The sequence below is a fragment of the Ischnura elegans genome, chromosome 10, assembly GCF_921293095.1.
Source record: "Ischnura elegans chromosome 10, ioIscEleg1.1, whole genome shotgun sequence".
NCBI classification, from domain to species: domain Eukaryota; kingdom Metazoa; phylum Arthropoda; class Insecta; order Odonata; family Coenagrionidae; genus Ischnura; species Ischnura elegans.
This window is the reverse complement of record NC_060255.1, coordinates 276,513-296,880: the sequence shown is the minus strand read 5'-3', so window position 1 is coordinate 296,880 and position 20,368 is coordinate 276,513. Positions and strand designations below refer to the sequence as shown.

At 34.1% G+C, this 20,368-nt stretch overlaps 1 protein-coding gene across 1 annotated transcript in view; it reads right to left on the bottom strand.

Moving 5' to 3' along the window:
* Positions 1-845: 845 nt before the first annotated feature.
* Positions 846-20,368, bottom strand: part of LOC124167096 (protein ANTAGONIST OF LIKE HETEROCHROMATIN PROTEIN 1-like) — a 50,619-nt gene continuing 31,096 nt past the window's right edge. Inside the window, exons 6-7 of the mRNA XM_046544886.1 lie at positions 1,551-1,701; positions 846-1,424 (exon numbers count right to left, since the gene is read on the bottom strand). Coding sequence (XP_046400842.1) covers positions 1,276-1,424; positions 1,551-1,701 — 300 coding nt within the window. The 3' untranslated portion in view covers positions 846-1,275. The remainder of the gene's footprint in view (positions 1,425-1,550; positions 1,702-20,368) is intronic.

The following is a 20,368-nucleotide window of genomic DNA, read 5'->3' as shown; positions in this document are numbered from 1 at the left end:
CCCCTGAGATGGCAGATGTTAGCCCACCCGCACGACAGAAGGGAATTTCAAAAGCACGTAAGAATTTTTTTTAACGTGAATAAAAGTCTTTGAATGCGTGCATACTATCTTTAAAGATGTTTTAAACTATAAAAATTTATATAAATAATGTTTTCTAAGGCTTTTTATGGGAATATAGAAGTTTTAGAGGAAATTCAATACCCAAGACCTATCCTACCAGGAACACATCCCTATCTTCCCAATGATAAAACGCTCTCGTATAACGCAAATTCGTATAGCGCAAAGACCCCGAGGAACGCATCCCTTGCGCTATACGAGACATGGGTGTACAAAGTTTAGAAACAGAATGGACACCCATGATAAAAATAATCCACTAATTCTAATCTCACACTACTAAGAATAACATTGTAACGTTGTGCCAATGAACCTATTTCAAACAATCCATTAAATACATTATTTCTAATATAATAGGTACCACTAAAAAATGAGCATTAACCCAATTTCACACTCTCCCTTTTAAACAACTATGTAATTAGTCAATAAGTGATGACACTTCTTCCTAAAAAATGTATGGGGATAGGGAAATGCCCCTCTTAGGCTTTTGTATATTTCTGAAATACATTGTGTGACTTCACAATGTTCAGTTTAAGGGAGTTCTTAAGCCATCAGCGATTCACTGACAGTTAAACCATCTGTGATGAGAGATTGAAGACTGAAGAAAAAACAATGAATTTAGTGTCATCTGCATGCAGAGTTGGATAAATACCAGCTATTTTAGGGATAGTATGTGGTATTATAATCAGGTAAGTCATTTAAACCTAAAGGTTGATTAAATCATACACTCATTTTTGGTGCCACTTGCTCCGAAGGAGAAATTGTTTATTCACAACTGGATGTTTTACTGCATCAACAGTACAGAATTCATCGATTTTCATACAGGAGATTAATTACAAAATAACTGGTGAATTACAAAACGAGTGATGATGTAGATCGGCATGGTTGACTATTTTCTAAGGATAATAAATACCATTCAGTTTAACTAAATTAGGAAAACCGAGCTCTAATAATTTGGCGACGAATTCTTAGGGCTTCATTATGAGCATGATGCTCAATATCTTCCCTTACATAACCTGCAGCTCTATTTGCTGGAGGAAGCTGTATATTATCATCTTCCAAGTTATACCTCTTGCACATGTTGTGTATAACAACACAAGTGTTAACGATTAATGAAGCTCTCTCAGGGGAAAAATGTAGTCCTCTCTCAGATAGCAAGCATCAAAACCTACTCTTGAGGACACCGTTGCATCTTTCAATGCAGTTTCTTGCAGCAGCATGTGCCTCTGTATACCTGTTCTCTGGGGTTCCTGGTATTGCATTTAATACTGGTGTCATCAGCCAAGGCTGAAGAGGGTAACCACTATCCCCTGGGATGAAAACAAAGTATTTCATTTTGGTATTTAGCACTTCTTTATAAAACCGACAGAATGGGTGCTTACTCAATTTGATGATTAATACATTCTTGTCAACTTGAAAAGTAAACTGTAGCATACCTATAAGCCATCCATCTAGGGTTCCTACAGAATGAGCATTTTCCAATGCCCTGTATATGTTTGAGCTCCTCCAAATGAAGGAATCATGTGTTCCCCCAGGGTATCTTGCGTTAACATTTAAAATGTTTAAATCATAGTCACATATCTGATTTTAAAGGGAAACGAGTCGATTGGGTGCTTGAATTCTTCAAGCGGGTAATTAGGAGGGTGGGAACATTGTTGTGTCACGTGTTGTCGAGCATTTTGTCCATAAGTGTTAATAATATTCAAAAATTTCCCTGCCGGTTTTTGAAAGGGTAAGGAACTTAATTGTTTACTCATAAAATTATTTGTTATTTTCAATATGATTTCATTTGACGGATAGTTCATTATTTGAATAGGCTAAGTTTAGCACTGATACATAATTGGAATAAGGTTTTTAAAATTTCAAGACAGTGATGATTTGTGGTTATTTTTCAACTCTTAAAGTCCAAAAGCGTTGTGGTAAGCGAAACTTGAAAATGAAACGAAGATTCCTTAGATAAATATATAAAGATATACCACTCGCAAAACATATGTTCATAATGCAGTGTGTAAAATACTAAATTGTAACGATTCCCCAAATTTCTTCGGTACTAAAAAATAGTTATTCTCAAGATATTCCAATTTGAAAAAAATAGCTTTGGCATATTTGCTATCATTATCGTATCGAATTATCAAGTATACTGACACGTGTATTGAAAATTCGCAATCCTGTTCCAGTCTTCGATCATCAACCCTAAAATGCCTGGTCATATATGCACGTGGATAGAAAATCCTGAATGTAATAAAAATTCGATATATTTTAAGAAAAAGCATATTCAATATATATAGATCGTGAGACTACACGCAAAGCATATTTCCATTGGGCATTGTGAGGAAGACCAAGATGTACCCATTCACCAAATTTCATTGGTCCAACGGATACACTAATCAAGTTATGCCAATTTAAATATTTGTTAAAATAATCAAATCAATTTTTTTTATACTGACATCTGTACTGTTAAATCCGCAATGCTATTGGTTTAAATTCAAGTCTATGGGGTCTACTACATAATTCCTGGTCAACTATGTCCTTGGATGTAAAATCCTATATGTTATAGCAATTCGCTATATTTTAAGAAAAAGTAGATTCGATATGTATCGAACGTGAGACTAAACACAAACAATAATTCAATTGGGCATTGTGAGGAATCCCAAGATGTACCCATTCACAAAATTTCATTGGTGCAACGTATATACTAATCAAAATATGCTAATTTCAGCATTTGCTATAACTATCGAATCGATCTTTCGATTATACTGACATCTGTACTGTAAAATCCGCAACGATATTGATTTTATTTCCACGCTATGGTCATCTTCTATATAATTGCTGGTCAACAATGCCTGTGTGTGTAAAATCCTAAATGTTATAGCTATTCGATATAATTTGTGAAAAAGCAGATTCGATATGTATCGAATGTGAGACTACATGCAAATCATATTTCCATTGGGCAATGTGAGGAATACCAAGATGTACCCATTCACCAATTTTCATTGGTCCAACGTATATACTAATCCAATTATGCCAATTTGCGTATTTGCTACAATAATCGATTCAATCTTTCGATTATACTGACATCTGTAATGTAAAATCCGCAATGACATTTTTTTTTATATCCAGTCTACGGTCATCTACTATATAATTCCTGGTCAACAATGCCCGTGGGTGTAAAATCCTATATGTTATAGATATTCGATATAAATTGTGAAAAAGCAGATTCGATATATATCGAATGTGAGACTACATGCAAAACATATTTTCATTGGGCATTGTGAGGAATACAAAGATGTACCCATTCACCAAATTTCAATGGTCATACGGAAACACTATTGAAGTTATGCCAATTAACGTATTTGCTAGAATAATCGAATCGATTCTTCGATGATAGTGGCATCTGTACTTTAAAATCCGCATTGCTTTTGGTTTAACTTACAGTCTATGGGTATCTACTATATAATTCCTGGTCAACTATGTCCTTGGATGTAAAATCCTATGTATTATAGCAATTCGATATATTTTAATAAAAATTATATTCGATATATATCGAGCGTGAGACTACATACATAACAAATTTCCATTGGGTATTGTGAGGAATACAAAGATGTACCCATTCACCAAATTTCATTGGTCCAACGGAAACACAATTGAAGTTATGCCAATTAACGTATTTGCTATAATAATCGAATCGATTTTTCGATCATACTGACATCTGTACTTTAAAACTCGCAATGTTTTTGGTTTATGTTTTGGTCTATGGGTATCTACTATATATTTCCTGGTCTACTATGTCCTTAGATGTAAAATCCTATATGCTATAGCAATTCGATATATTTTAAGAAATAGAGGATTCGATATATATCGAGCGTTAGACTATATACAAAACTTGTTTCAATTGCGCATTGTGAGGAATACCATGATGTACCAATTCACTAAATTTCATTGGTCCAACGTATACACTTATCATTTAATGCCAATTTGCGTATTTGCTATAAAAATCGAATCGTACATTCGACTATTGGCGACTCAAATCACCACTAGCGGCGCTAGCGTCGGTGACGTAATTTTCCAAGATGGCGGACACACTGGTGATAAATTATGTTGCTAGATTAGATCGCAACGAGCTTTATATGGCTATTTTGCTCCATCTTCTGCTATATTTATCCTTAATATCTATCGATATATTAAGTATCGTATTTGCACGTCACAGTACAGAGGATTTTCCGTATGTAGTGCTCTTTTTCATTCAATATATATCGTTTTTTGAACCGCTCTCCATTACATTGGTGCACATTTATCTATTCCGCTGGTTCATTATTAACTTCATTTTAGAGCTTTATCGTAATTTTCAACTTGTAAAGCGTCATGGAAAACACTAACAAGGCGATGGTCCCACCGAGGAAAACGACGATGAGGAGAAATTAAGCGTTTCTCAATGTTATTCGGTGGTCTTATCGAACCCTGAAATAGGAACTCCGTTCCCATACATTCCCTTCAGATTTCTTTTTTGAAACAGGTTTCTCCATAAAACTTCCTCTTATTAAACCCATAGTTTAACTGTGCTATTAATGTCCTCACTTATTTTTACTACAATGGCTTTGTAATTATGAAACTGCATGCTAACTAAACATTACTTCATAAACATTTTATCATTGCTCTCTCTAACAAATCACTTGTGTTACGATTGGGCCCATGATTGAACTGTGATTTAAATGTCCTCACTTTTGTTGACTTAAATGGCTTTGTTTTTATGAACCTGCTTTCTATCTGAACCTTATTTCATAAACATTTTTCATTTCTCATCCTAAGAAATCACTAGAGTGACGACTAGGCCCATGATTGAACTTGATATTAATGTCCTCTCTGTTGTTGACTTCAATGGCCTTGTATTTATGAACCTGCATAACAACTGAACCTTACTTCATAAACATTTTGTCATTGCTCTTCCTAAGAAATCTCTTGTTTGATGATTAGGCCCATGATTGAACTGTGATTTTAATTTCCTCGCTGTTTTTGACTTCAATGGCCTTGTATTTATGAACCTGCATGCCAACTGAACCTTACTTCATAAACATTTTATCATTGCTCCTCCTAAGAAATCACTTGTTTGATGATTATGCCCATGATTGAACTATGATTTTAATTTCCTCACAGTTGTTGACTTCAATGGCTTTGTATTTATGAACCTGCATGCCAACTGAACCTTGCTTCATAAACATTTTATCATTGTTCCTCCTAACAAATCACTTGTTTTATGATTAGGCCCATGATTGAACTATGATTGTAATGTCCTCACTGTTGTTGACTTCAATGGCTTTGTATTTATGAACCAGCTTGCTAACTGAACCTATTTTATATTGACTTCAAAGGCCTTTATGTTATCCACCTGCCACTTCTCTATGTAGTGTACCACAAATGTTTTTCTTTCCTCCCAAGTTTACATCCCTGATCTGAGTGGAAAACCCATAACAAGTAATAGTCAACACTCATATAAACTTCATAACCTTGGTACTCTCTACCTACCTCTTTCTTGTATCGTGTTTTCAAAATGTCCAAAAAGTATAATAAAAAATAGAATCAGCATAAAATTTTCTTCAATTTTTCTTAAGGCCATCCTAACTTTCTGTGGTATTGCTGGTACCTACCTTAGCTCATGGAATCTATTTTACCTAGTTACTTGTTCTTAGCTAATTTTGATGAATAATTGGGGAAAGAGTCGAGGACATTGACAGAAAGTAGTAAGTGGGCTGTGATAATGAAAAGTACATTGGAGTGGAGTGGTAAAAAAGTAGATGTTAAGGTAAGTACTTGTAAACAAAGTGTTGCAGTATGGAGAAGAATTTAGTCCAAATTAGCAATTGCAACTGTATCGTAGATGAAAAGAAAAACTTTTTTGTATTCTTTTAATGTTAGAATAAGTTGTGTTCACACAGTTGATCCTGAGTCTATCTAGTTTATTGTCTACATATTGCACCTTAACTTTATTTAATATATCCACTCCACCATCACTTTATAAGAGTCCAGTCACACCAAGTGATAGTCATCGAGGGGTATTTGTAAATTAAACTCAATAATGCTGGCCTTGTTGTGGTGGGGCAAAGGCCTCGCTTTGCAAGCTGAAGGTCATGGGTTCAAGAACTGCCTGATATGGTTATCCTCTCCAGTGCATGGGTAGTTGTTATTGTACATAATTAATTTCTAAAATACTCAATGTCCAAATGGGTCCAAATAGGCTTTTTAGGGGTGCCATTAAGTTTTATAATTAGGAATGTATTATCAGTACAGTTGGGGTTTGTTGCATTCTAATTTACCAATTTCAGTACATGATTTTAAAAGAGGGCTTTTCCTCTGTGAAGCAGTTGTAGGAATTAGGGATAAGGATTGCCCACCAATAATCAGAAAAATTCTGTGCTTCTCAGAACCCTCTCTAACAGTAAACTCTCTATAAATATTTTATTGCCATCCCCACTTGAAACTTGTATTCACCACCAATGATAGGAAGCATCAAGTCAAAATTGCTTAGTCAACATTTGAGAGTAAAATCGTTTAGGTTGAGTATATTTTGAGTATTTTTTTTAAGGGAAAGGGGTCAGTGAGTAGGAAGTAAGAAATAATTTAGCGGGCTGGAATAGTTACTCACAAGTACAGGAACTGCATGATACCATTAGGTCGGGTCTGTTCTTAAGCATGCCAACTGGATGTTCATTTATTAATTACTGGAGAAAAACCAAAAAATCTTTAGTTGGAGAGGTAAAATAAGCTATAAGTGGAGGGAGTGATGAAGGAGAAGGTGCAATTGGGAGAAATGATTGCATTGGCTTATTCAGTCACCATATCTACAGAACAACTATCAGAGCTATATGAGTACCTATTGATACTGAGAAGCTTCTTCTAGGCAATAGGAGCATATATAAGAAGCATAGTGAACCAAATGGTACATGACGTATGGTTACAATAAGATACATTATTATCATCAAAGGTGGTGGTTTATTATTTTGCTCACATAGTAGGGAGAGTAACAAATGGAAAATATTTCAACTAAGTACTTATATAAATGATTTCTACTTCAAATATAATATACTCTGAGGAGCTCCAAAGAATATAATATGAATGCCCTAAAGGAGAGTCAACTATAGTTGATAGTAATATACTATAGTAATATCACTTGGTTATTCTGTGGGAAGCTACTTCTGCAGAACTGGGATTAAAATGGAAGAAAGTTTGCATCAGTTAGAAATGGTGTTTTTTTTCAATCAATTAGCCGTAAAAATGTGATTCCCATGCACAATCTTTTTGATATTTCGATTGTTAAGTTTATTTATTTAAATGTTGTTGTCATCTGTATGTATCATACTCCAGATGGAGATATTAACCTTAATGTAGATAATTTAATGATCCTGCTTGATTAAGTGCTGAAAACTATAAGGAATCTTTGATTTTATGAGGTGAAGTTAACACTGAGTTTGCGACGGCTCACTGCACCATGTCTCCAATTAGGATATCAAAATACAATGAACGTGTTTTGGATCGCGATCCTCTCTCTTCACCTTAGCGCCAACAGGAACTATACCTACGCCTAGCTTTGACGACACATTCTCCCTAAATTATTTCTTGAAGAAGAATTTCCACCAAAAAACGCGTCCATGACGCCGAGAGACAATCACCTTGCCGATCATTTTCCTCTTGAATGAAATATAGGATACATATGAAATGTACGGCGACAGTAAAATAAAGAAGGTGGAATGAAAGGAATTAAACTATAAATACTTGAGACTTATTAAGAGGTTATTGCAGTTAATTTCCGAGAAGAAATAATGGAAATGACTGCAAGCGAAGTTCGAAGACGTGAGAGGCTGAGCTGTGAGAACAGAAAATTCGGTTACCTACGTTGTAGTTAAGAGTTACATAGAATATACAGTTTTGGAGGTATCACAGAAATGCAAGATAAGCGAAAGATCTATTAAAGAGGGATGATTGTCAGGAAAGAATCCATCAGGGATTACTATAAGGCACTACGCAGCCTATATTCGGCATATGAATTACACGTAAAGAGTCCACTCTCACCGCTATCATGAACATGCATGTTCATGACCGCTATCACCACCGCGCTGCTTACATTTTTCGCCGGTAGTAGGCGTCTTCCGGGCTGGAATCGCGAATACTGCCACCTGTATTGAAAAATTCGCATCCTATTTTTAACCCCTCCATTCGATGGCCATTTCCTTATCCCTCTCTTCTCTACTATCCCCGCTTTCAAAATTTCGCCTATGTTCTTATATTGGTGAAATAGATAGACGGGATGCGTGTATTTCTTACGGGGACCTAATACAAAAAGATATAAATTCAAATCGATGTATCTTCATTAGGAAACATAATTCATCTAAATAATTTATGTGTGCGCATAATTCATTTTTTTCCTTACATATTGTTAAAATTTTTATTTCCGTAACTATGTAAATAAGCCCAAAAAATGGCTCAATCGAATACAACCTTGTATCGATCATAACTTCGAGTCTAATCAATCGATTCGCCTGATTTAACTTTTGTCGTATATATGACATTTTCAGTCGTATTTTGTATGACATTCATGTTCAAAACTTGATTAATAAAAAAGTTATTAGCGATTAAAGCGTATCCAAGGAGATTCGTATCGATATAACTCGCACATGAATCGATCGAGCGGAATGGTCATCATTGCAAAAGTTGACCATTTTAATAATATTATTACTCTGAAAATTTCATTCCTCTAGCTTTAACGGTTGCTAAGATATTCAAGATTGCATGCTCCACAAAAAAATGGCGACAATGATTTTTCGCTTGCAGGACATTTTTCGGAATTTAAATATTAATAAACCAAGAGGGTTACGGCGAAAGTAAGCTTAAACGTGAGGGTACGAAGTACCCTCTAACGGTTTTTCCAGAAGAGTCCAAATTTTCATATGGCACATGTCTCAACGCCGAAATCCAAGATTGAAAATTCGCCCATCTCGACAATGTAAAATCGAAATCGTTTATTCCTCGGAATTGTTTCGACGTACGAAAATTTTAAGATAGCCAAAAAATTAACCAAAGAATTATCTAACTTTTTGGCAAAGGAATTTGTCGTGCGATTATTGCAAGTTGGTCAAAAAAATTCCTAAAGTTTTCCCATAAGAAAAGCATTGAGAGCGTTCAAACAGTAATAAAAAATACTAAATATCAATTCGTAGCTATGGCAACCACATAAAAAAATTGACCAAAAAATCTAGTTTATGTCCATTGAATATCATGTTCCTCGGACGTTTAAAACTACAAAATAAAAGCGAAAAAGTTGTAATCCCATAAGGCTCCCATGTTAATTCAAGTCGATATATCTCGAAAACTAATCGACTTTTTCGAGTTTTCAGATTTTTCCTCCTGATGAATTTTTTTTTACTTTTACGTCCAATATTCCATATACCCACACCTATCACAGTTTGGGCTGCTAGTTTGTATCAATCACCCAATCAATGAATCAGTTTCCAGCTTTAAATAGCGTAACGAGTCGATTGGGCGCTTGAATTCTTCAAGCGGGTAATTAGGGGGGGTGGAAACATAGTTGTGTCACATATTTTCGAGTCATGTGCCCATAAGTGGTTTAATATTAAAAAATTTCCCCGCCGTTTTTTGAAAGGGTAAGGAACTAAATTTTTCACTGTTAGAAATATTTGTTATTTTCAATATGATTTTATTTGACGGATAATTGATTCTTTGATCCATTAAGTTAACCATTGACACATAATCGGAATAAGGTTTTAAAAATTTCAAGAGAGTGTTGATTATGTGGTTATTTTTCAACTGTTAAAGTCCATAAGCATTGTGATAAGCCACTCTTGAAAATACAACGCAGATTCTTTAGATAAATATATAAAGATATTCCACTTGCAAAACGAATGTCCATATGGCAGTTTGTAAAATACTGAATTGTAACGATTCCTCTAATTTCTTTGGTCTTTAAAAATAGTTATTCTCAAGATATTCCAATTTGCAAAAAAGATTTGGCATATTTGCTATCATAATCGTATCGAATTATCAAGTATACTGACACGTGCATCGAAAATACGCAATCCAATTGATTTACCTTCCAATCTTTGATCATCAACACTAAAATCCTGGTCGAATATGTACGTGCATGCAAAATCCTATGTTATAACGATTCGATATATTTTAAGAAAAAGCATATTCGATATGCATCAATCGTGAGACTACATGCAAAACATATAACCTTTGGGAATTGTGAGGAATACCAAGATGTACCAAGCACCAAATTTAATTGGTCCAACGGATACACTATTCAACTTGTGCCAATGTTATGTATTTGTTATAATAATCGAATCCATTCTTCGATTATACTGGCATTTGTATTGTTGAAACCGCAATGCTATTGATTTAACTTACAGTCTATGGCTATCTTCCACATAATTATATTGGTCAACTATGTCCTTGGATGTAAAATCCTATATGTTATATAAATACGATATATTTTAAGAAAAAGTAGATTCGATTAATACCGAACGTGAGACTATACACAAAATATGTTTCATTTGGGCATTGTGAGGAATACCAAGATGTACCCATTTGCCAAATTTCATTGGTCCAACGTATAAACTAATCAATTTTTGCAAATTTGCGTATTTGATAGAATAATCGAATCGATCTTGCGATTACATTAGCATCTGTGCTGTAAAATCCGCAATGCTATTGGTTTAATTTTCAGTCTGTGTGTCTACTATACAATACCTGGCCAACTATGCCCTTGGATGTAAAATCCTATATGTTATAGCGGTTCGATATATTTGAAGAAAAAGCATATTCGATATATATCGTACGTTAGACAACATACGAAGCATATTTCTGTTGGGCAGTGTGAGGATTACCAAGATGTGCACATTCGCCAAATTTCACTGGTCCAACGGGTATACTTTTCAAGTTATACCAATTTGTGTATATGCTATAATAATCGAATCGATTTTTCGATCATACTGACATCTGTACGGTAAAGTCCGCAATCCCATTGCTTTAATTTTCAGTCTATGGGTATCTACTATTTAATACCTGGTCAACTATGCCTGTGGATGTAAAATCCTACATGTATTAGCAATTCGATATACTTTAGGAAAAAGTAGATTCGATATATATCGAATGTGAGACTACGTACAAAACAAATTTTCATTGGGCATTGTGAGGAATACCAATATGTACCCATTCACCAAATTTCATTGATCCAACGGTAAATCTATTGAAGTTATGCCCATTTAAGTATTTGCTATAATAATCGAATCGATTTTTCGATCATACTTACATCTGTACTGTAAAATCCGCAAGGCTATTGGTTTAAAATCCAGTCAATGGGTATCTACTATTTAATCCCTAGTAAACTATGTCCTTGGATGTAAAATCCTACATGTTATAGCAATTCGATACAATTTAAGAAAAAGTAGATTCGATATATATCGAATGTGAGACTACGTACAAAACAAATTTTCATTGGGCATTGTGAGGAATACCAATATGTACCCAATCGCCAACTTTCATTGATCCAACGGTAAATCTATTGAAGTTATGCCCATTTACGTATTTGGTATAATAATCGAATCGATTTTTCGATCATTCTGACATCTGTACTGTAAAATCCGCAATGCTATTGGTTTTAAATCCAGTCTATGGGTATCTACTATTTAATCCCTAGTAAACTATGTCCTTGGATGTAAAATCCTACATGTTATAGCAATTCGATACATTTTAAGAAAAAGTAGATTCGATATATATCGAATGTGAGACTACGTACAAAACAAATTTTCATTGGGCATCGTGAGGAATACCTGTATGTACCCAATCACCAAATTTCATTGATTCAACGGTAAATCTATGGAAGTTATGCCCATTTACGTATTTCCTATAATAATCGAATCGATTTTTCGATCATACTGACATCTGTACTGTATAATCCGCAATGCTATTGGTTTTAAATCCAGTCTATGGGTATCTACTATTTAATCTCTAGTAAACTTTGTCCTTGAATGTTAAATCCTACATGTTATAGCAATACGATATATTTTATGAAAAAGTAGATTCGATATATATCGAACGTGAGACTGAATACAAAACATACTACCATAGAGTATCGTGAGGAATACCAAGATGTACCTGTTTACCCAGTTTCATTGGTCCAACGTACACACTTATCAAGTTATGCCAATTTGCGTATTTGCTATACTAATCGAATCGTACTTTAGACACTGCTGACATCTGTACTGTAAAATCCGCAATCCTATTGATATCCCTTCTATGGTCACTCCCTTATCCCTGCCTTCTCTAATATCCCCGCTTTCAAAATTTAGCCTATGTTCTTATATTGGTGACGTAGATAGACGGGATGCGTGTATTTCTTACGGGGGCTTAATACAAAAAGATATAAATTCAAATCGATGTATCTTCATTAGAAAACATAATTCATCTAAATATTTTATGTGTGCGCATAATTCATTTTTTTCCTTACATATTGTTAAAATTTTTATTTCCGTAACTATGTAAATAAGCCCAAAAAATGGCTCAATCGAATACAACCTTGTATCGATCATAACTTCAAGTCTAATCAATCGATTCGCCTGATTTAACTTTTGTCGGATGAATGACATTTTCAGTCGTATTTTGTATGACATTCATGTTCAAAACTTGATTAATAAAAAAGTTATTAGCGATTAAAGCGTATCCAAGGAGATTCGTATCGATATAACTCGCACATGAATCGATCGAGCGGAATGGTCATCATTGCAAAAGTTGACCATTTTAATAATATTATTACTCTGAAAATTTCATTCCTCTAGCTTAAACGGTTGCTAAGATATTCAAGATTGCATGCTCCACAAAAAAATGGCGACAATGATTTTTCGCTTGCAGGACATTTTTCGGAATTTAATTATGAATAACCCAAGAGGGATACGGCGAAAGTAAGCTCAAACGTGAGGGTTCGGAGAACTCTCTAACGGTTTTTCTAGAAGTTTCCAAATTTTCATATGGCACATGTCTCAACGCCGAAATCCAAGATTGAAAGTTCGACCACCTCTACAATGGAAAGTCGAAATCGTTTATTCCTCGGAATTGTTTCGACATATGAAAATTCCGAGATAGCCAAAAAATCAACCAAAAAATCTAGTATCTTGCGTTTCAAGGAATTTGTCCTGTGATGATTGCAAGTTGGTCAAAAAAATTCTTTACGTAGTGCCATAAGAAAAGCATGGGGCACATTCAAAAAATCATAAAAAATACTAAATATCAATTCATCGCAATGACAACCACACCAAAAAATCAACCGAAAAATCTAGTTTACTTCAAGGGAATCTCATGTTCCTCACATATTTAGAAATACATAAAAAAAGTGAAAAAGTTTTAGTCCCATAAGGCTCCCATGTTAATTCAAGTCGATATATCTCGAAAACTAATCGACTTTTTAAAGATTTCAGATTTTTCCTCCCGATGAATTTTTTTTTACTTTTTCGTCCAATATTCGATATACCCACACATATCACAGTTTGGGCTGCTAATTTGTATCAATCACCCAATCAGTGAATTAGTTTGCAGCTATTATAGGGACGTTAACGAGTCAATTGGGCGCTTGAATTCATCAAGCGGGTAATTAGGGGGGGGGGTGGAAACATAGTTGTGTCACATATTTTCGAGTCATGTGCCCATAAGTGGTTTAATATTCAAAAATTTCCCCGCCGTTTTTTGAAAGGGTAAGGAACTAAATTTTTCACTGTTAGAAATATTTGTTATTTTCAATGTGATTTTATTTGACGGATAATTGATTCTTTGATCCATTAAGTTAACCATTGACACATAATCGGAATAAGGTTTTAAAAATTTCAAGAGAGTGTTGATTATGTGGTTATTTTTCAACTGTTAAAGTTCATAAGCATTGTGATAAGCCACTCTTTAAAATACAACGCAAATTCTTTAGATAAATATATAAAGATATTCCACTTGCAAAACGAATGTCCATAATGCAGTTTGTAAAATACTGAATTGTAACGATTCCTCTAATTTCTTTGGTCTTAAAAAATAGTTATTCTCAAGATATTCAGATTTGCAAAAAAGATTTGGCATATTTGCTATCATAATCGTATCGAATTATCAAGTATACTGACACGTGCATTGAAAATACGCAATCCGATTGATTTACCTTCCAATCTTTGATCATCAACACTAAAATTTCTGGTCGACTATGTACGTGCATTCAAAATCCTATGTTATAACGATTCGATATATTTTAAGAAAAAGCATATTCGATATGCATCAATCGTGAGACTACATGCAAAACATATTACCTTTTGGAATTGTGAGGAATACCAAGATGTACCAAGCACCAAATTTAATTGGTCCAACGGATACACTATTCAACTTGTGCCAATGTTATGTATTTGTTATAATAATCGAATCCATTCTTCGATTATACTGGCATTTGTATTAGTGAATCCGCAATGCTATTGATTTAACTTACAGTCTATGGCTATCTTCCACATAATTATATTGGTCAACTATGTCCTTGGATGTAAAATCCTATATGTTATAGCAATACGATATATTTTAAGAAAAAGTAGATTCGATTAATACCGAACGTGAGACTATACACAAAATATGTTTCATTTGGGCATTGTGAGGAATACCAAGATGTACCCATTTGCCAAATTTCATTGGTCCAACGTATAAACTAATCAAGTTTTGCAAATTTGCGTATTTGATAGAATAATCGAATCGATCTTGCGATTACACTGCCATCTGTACTGTAAAATCCGCAATGCTATTGGTTTAATTGTCAGTCTGTGTATCTACTATACAATACCTGGCCAACTATGCCCTTGGATGTAAAATCCAATATCTTATAGCGGTTCGATATATTTGAAGAAAAAGCATATTCGATATATATCGCACGTTAGACAACATACAAAGCATATTTCTGTTGGGCAGTGTGAGGATTACCAAGATGTGCACATTCGCCAAATTTTATTGGTCCAACGGGTATACTTTTCAAGTTATACCAATTTGTGTATATGCTATAATAATCGAATCGATTTTTCGATCATACTGACATCCGAACGGTAAAGTCCGCAATCCCATTGGTTTAATTTTCAGTCTATGGGTATCTACTATTTAATACCTGGTCAACTATGCCTGTGGATGTAAAATCCTACATGTATTAGCAATTCGATATACTTTAGGAAAAAGTAGATTCGATATATATCGAATGTGAGACTACGTACAAAACAAATTTTCATTGGGCATTGTGAGGAATACCAATATGTACCCATTCACCAAATTTCATTGATCCAACGGTAAATCTATTGAAGTTATGCCCATTTAAGTATTTGCTATAATAATCGAATCGATTTTTCGATCATACTTACATCTGTACTGTAAAATCCGCAAGGCTATTGGTTTAAAATCCAGTCAATGGGTATCTACTATTTAATCCCTAGTAAACTATGTCCTTGGATGTAAAATCCTACATGTTATAGCAATTCGATACAATTTAAGAAAAAGTAGATTCGATATATATCGAATGTGAGACTATGTACAAAACAAATTTTCATTGGGAATCGTGAGGAATACCAATATGTACCCAATCACCAAATTTCATTGATCCAACGGTAAATCTATGGAAGTTATGCCCATTTACGTATTTGCTATAATAATCGAATCAATTTTTCGATCATACTGACATCTGTACTGTAAAATCCGCAAGGCTATTGGTTTAAAATCCAGTCAATGGGTATCTACTATTTAATCCCTAGTAAACTATGTCCTTGGATGTAAAATCCTACATGTTATAGCAATTCGATACATTTTAAGAAAAAGTAGATTCGATATATATCGAATGTGAGACTACGTACAAAACAAATTTTCATTGGGCATTGTGAGGAATACCAATATGTACCCAATCGCCAACTTTCATTGATCCAACGGTAAATCTATTGAAGTTATGCCCATTTACGTATTTGGTATAATAATCGAATCGATTTTTCGATCATTCTGACATCTGTACTGTAAAATCCGCAATGGTATTGGTTTTAAATCCAGTCTATGGGTATCTACTATTTAATCCCTAGTAAACTATGTCCTTGAATGTTAAATCCTACATGTTATAGCAATTCGATATATTTTAAGAAAAAGTAGATTCGATATATATCGAACGTGAGACTGAATACAAAACATACTACCATGGAGTATCGTGAGGAATACCAAGATGTACCTGTTTACCAAGTTTCATTGGTCCAACGTACACACTTATCAAGTTATGCCAATTTGCGTATTTGCTATACTAATCGAATCGTACTTTAGACACTGCTGACATCTGTACTGTAAAATCCGCAATCCTATTGATATCCCTTATATGGTCACTCCCTTATCCCTGCCTTCTCTAATATCCCCGCTTTCAAAATTTAGCCTATGTTCTTATATTGGTGACGTAGACAGACGGGATGCGTGTATTTCTTACGGGGGCCTTATACAAAAAGATATAAATTCAAATCGATGTATCTTCATTAGGAAACATAATTCATCTAAATAATTTATGTGTGCGCATAATTCATTTTTTTCCCTACATATTGTTAAAATTTTTATTTCCGTAACTATGTAAATAAGCCCAAAAAATGGCTCAATCGAATACAACCTTGTATCGATCATAACTTCGAGTCTAATCAATCGATTCGCCTGATTTAACTTTTGTCGGATGAATGACATATTCAGTCGTATTTTGTATGACATTCATGTTCAAAACTTGATTAATAAAAAAGTTATTAGCGATTAAAGCGTATCCAAGGAGATTCGTATCGATATAACTCGCACATGAATCGATCGAGCGGAATGGTCATCATTGCAAAAGTTGACCATTTTAATAATATTATTACTCTGAAAATTTCATTCCTCTAGCTTAAACGGTTGCTAAGATATTCAAGATTGCATGCTCCACAAAAAAATGGCGACAATGATTTTTCGCTTGCAGGACATTTTTCGGAATTTAATTATTAATTAACCAAGAGGGATACGGCGAAAGTAAGCTCAAACGTGAGGGTTCGGAGAACCCTCTAACGGTTTTTCTTGGAGATTCCAAATTTTCATATGGCACATGTCTCAACGCCGAAATCCAAGATTGAAAATTCGACCACCTCTACAATGGAAAATCGAAATCGTTTATTCCTCGGAATTGTTTCGACGTACGAAAATTTTAAGATAGCCAAAAAATTAACCAAAGAATTATCTAACTTTTTGGCAAAGGAATTTGTCGTACGATTATTGCAAGTTGGTCAAAAAAATTCCTAAAATTTTCCCATAAGAAAAGCATTGAGAGCATTCAAACAGTAATAAAAAATACCTAATATCAATTCGTCGCTATGGCAACCACACCAAAAAATCGACCAAAAAATCTAGTCCATGTCCATTGAATATCATGTTCCTCGGGCGTTTAAAATTACAAAATAAAAGCGATAAAGTCGTAGTCCCATAAGGCTCCCATGTTATTTCAAGTCGATATATCTCGAAAACTAATCGACTTTTTCAAGTTTTCAGATTTTTCCTCCCGATGAATTTTTTTTTACTTTAACGTCCAATATTCCATATACCTACACCTATCACAGTTTGGCCTGCTAATTTGTATCAATCACACAATCAATGAGTCAGTTTCCCACTTTATAGACGCAACGAGTCGATTGGGTGCTTGAATTCTTCAAGCGGGTAATTAGGAGGGTGAGAACATTGTTGTGTCACGTGTTGTCGAGTATTGTGTCCATAAGTGTTTAAAATATTCAAAAATTTCCCTGCCGGTTTTTGAAAGGGCAAGGAACTTAATTGTTTACTTTTAAAATTATTTGTTATTTTCAATATGATTTCATTTGACGGATAGTTCATTATTTGAATAGGTTAAGTTTAGCACTGAGACATAATTGGAATAAGGTTTTTAAAATTTCAAGACAGTGATGATTTTGTGGTTATTTTTCAACTCTTAAAGTCCAAAAGCGTTGTGATAAGCGAAACTTGAAAATGAAACGCAGATTCCTCAGATAAATATATAAAGATGTACCACTCGCAAAACATATGTCCATAATGCAGTGTGTAAAATACTATATTGTAACGATTCCCCAAATTTCTTTGGTACTAAAAAATAGTTATTCTCAAGATATTCCAATTTGAAAAAAATAGCTTTGGCATATTTGCTATCATTATCGTATCGAATTATCAAGTATACTGACACGTGTATTGAAAATTCGCAATCATGTTCCAGTCTTCGATCATCAACCCTAAAATTCCTGGTCAACTATGTACGTGGATAGAAAATCCTGTATGTAATAACGATTCGATATATTTTAAGAAAAAGCATATTCAATGTATATAGATCGTGAGACTACACAAAAAGCATATTTCCATTGGGCATTGTGAGGAAGACCAAGATTTACCCATTCACAAATTTCATTGGTCCAACGTAAATACTAATCATGTTATGCCAATTCGCGTATTTGCTACAATTATCGAATCGATCTTTCGATAAAACTGCTATCTGCATTGTTATATCCGCAATGCCGTAGATTTTAATTCCAGTTAATAGAAATCTTCTCTATATTTCCTGGTCAACTATGTCCTTGGATGAAAAATCCTATTTGTTATAGCAATTCGACATATTTTAAGAAAAAGTAGATTCGATATATATCGAACGTGAGACTAAACGCAAACAATATTTCAATTGGGCATTGTGAGGAATCCCAAGATGTACCCATTCACAAAATTTCATTGGTGCAACGTATATACTAATCAAAATATGCTAATTTTAGCATTTGCTATAACTATGGAATCGATCTTTCGATTATACTGACATCTGCACTGTAAAATCCGCAACGATATTGATTTTATTTCCACGCCATGATCATCTTCTATATAATTGCTGGTCAACAATGCCCGTGGGTGTAAAATCCTAAATGTTATAGCTATTCGATATAATTTGTGAAAAAGCAGATTCGATATGTATCGAATGTGAGACTACATGCAAAACATATTTCCATTGGGCAATGTGAGGAATACCAACATGTACCCATTCACCAAATTTCATTGGTCCAACGTATATACTAATCCAGTTATGCCAATTTGCGTATTTGCTACAATAATCGATTCGATGTTTCGATTATACTGACATCTGTAATGTAAAATCCGCGATGACATTTTTTTAATATCCAGTCTATGGTCATCTACTATATAATTCCTGGTCAACAATGCCCGTGGGTGTAAAATCCTATATGTTATAGCTATTCGATATAAATTGTGAAAAAGCAGATTCGATATATATCGAATGTGAGACTACATGCAAAACATATTTTCATTGGGCATTGTGAGGAATAAAAAGATGTACCCATTCACCAAATTTCATTGGTCAAACGGAAACACTATTGAAGTTATGCCAATTAACGTATTTGCTAGAATAATCGAATCGATTCTTCGATCATACTGACATCTGTACTTTAAAATCCGCATTGCTTTTGATTTAACTTACAGTCTATGGGTATCTACTATATAATTCCTGGTCAACTATGTCCTTGGATGTAAAATCCTATGTGTTATAGCAATTCGATATATTTTAATAAAAATTATATTCGATATATATTGAATGTGAGACAACATGCAAAACATATTTTTATTGGGCATTGTGAGGAATACAAAGATGTACCCATTCACCAAATTTCATTGGTCCAACGGAAACACAATTGAAGTTATGCCAATTAACGTATTTGCTATAATAATCGAATTCATTTTTCGATCATACTGACATCTGTACTTTAAAATTCGCAATATTTTTGGTTTAATTTCTGGTCTATGGGTATCTACTATATATTTCCTGTTCTACTATGTCCTTAGATGTAAAATCCTATATGCTATAGCAATTCGATATATTTTAAGAAAAAGTAGATTCGATATATATCGAGCGTGAGACTATATACAAAACATGTTTCCATTGCGCATTGTGAGGAATACCATGATGTACCAATTCACTAAATTTCATTGGTCCAACGTATACACTTATCATTTTATGCCAATTTCCGTATTTGCTATAAAAATCGAATCGTACATTCGACTATACTGCCACCTGTATTGAAAAATTCGCATCCTATTGATAACCCCTCCATTCGATGGCCATACCCTTATCCCTCTCTTCTCTACTATCCCCGCTTTCAAAATTTCGCCTATGTTCTTATATTGG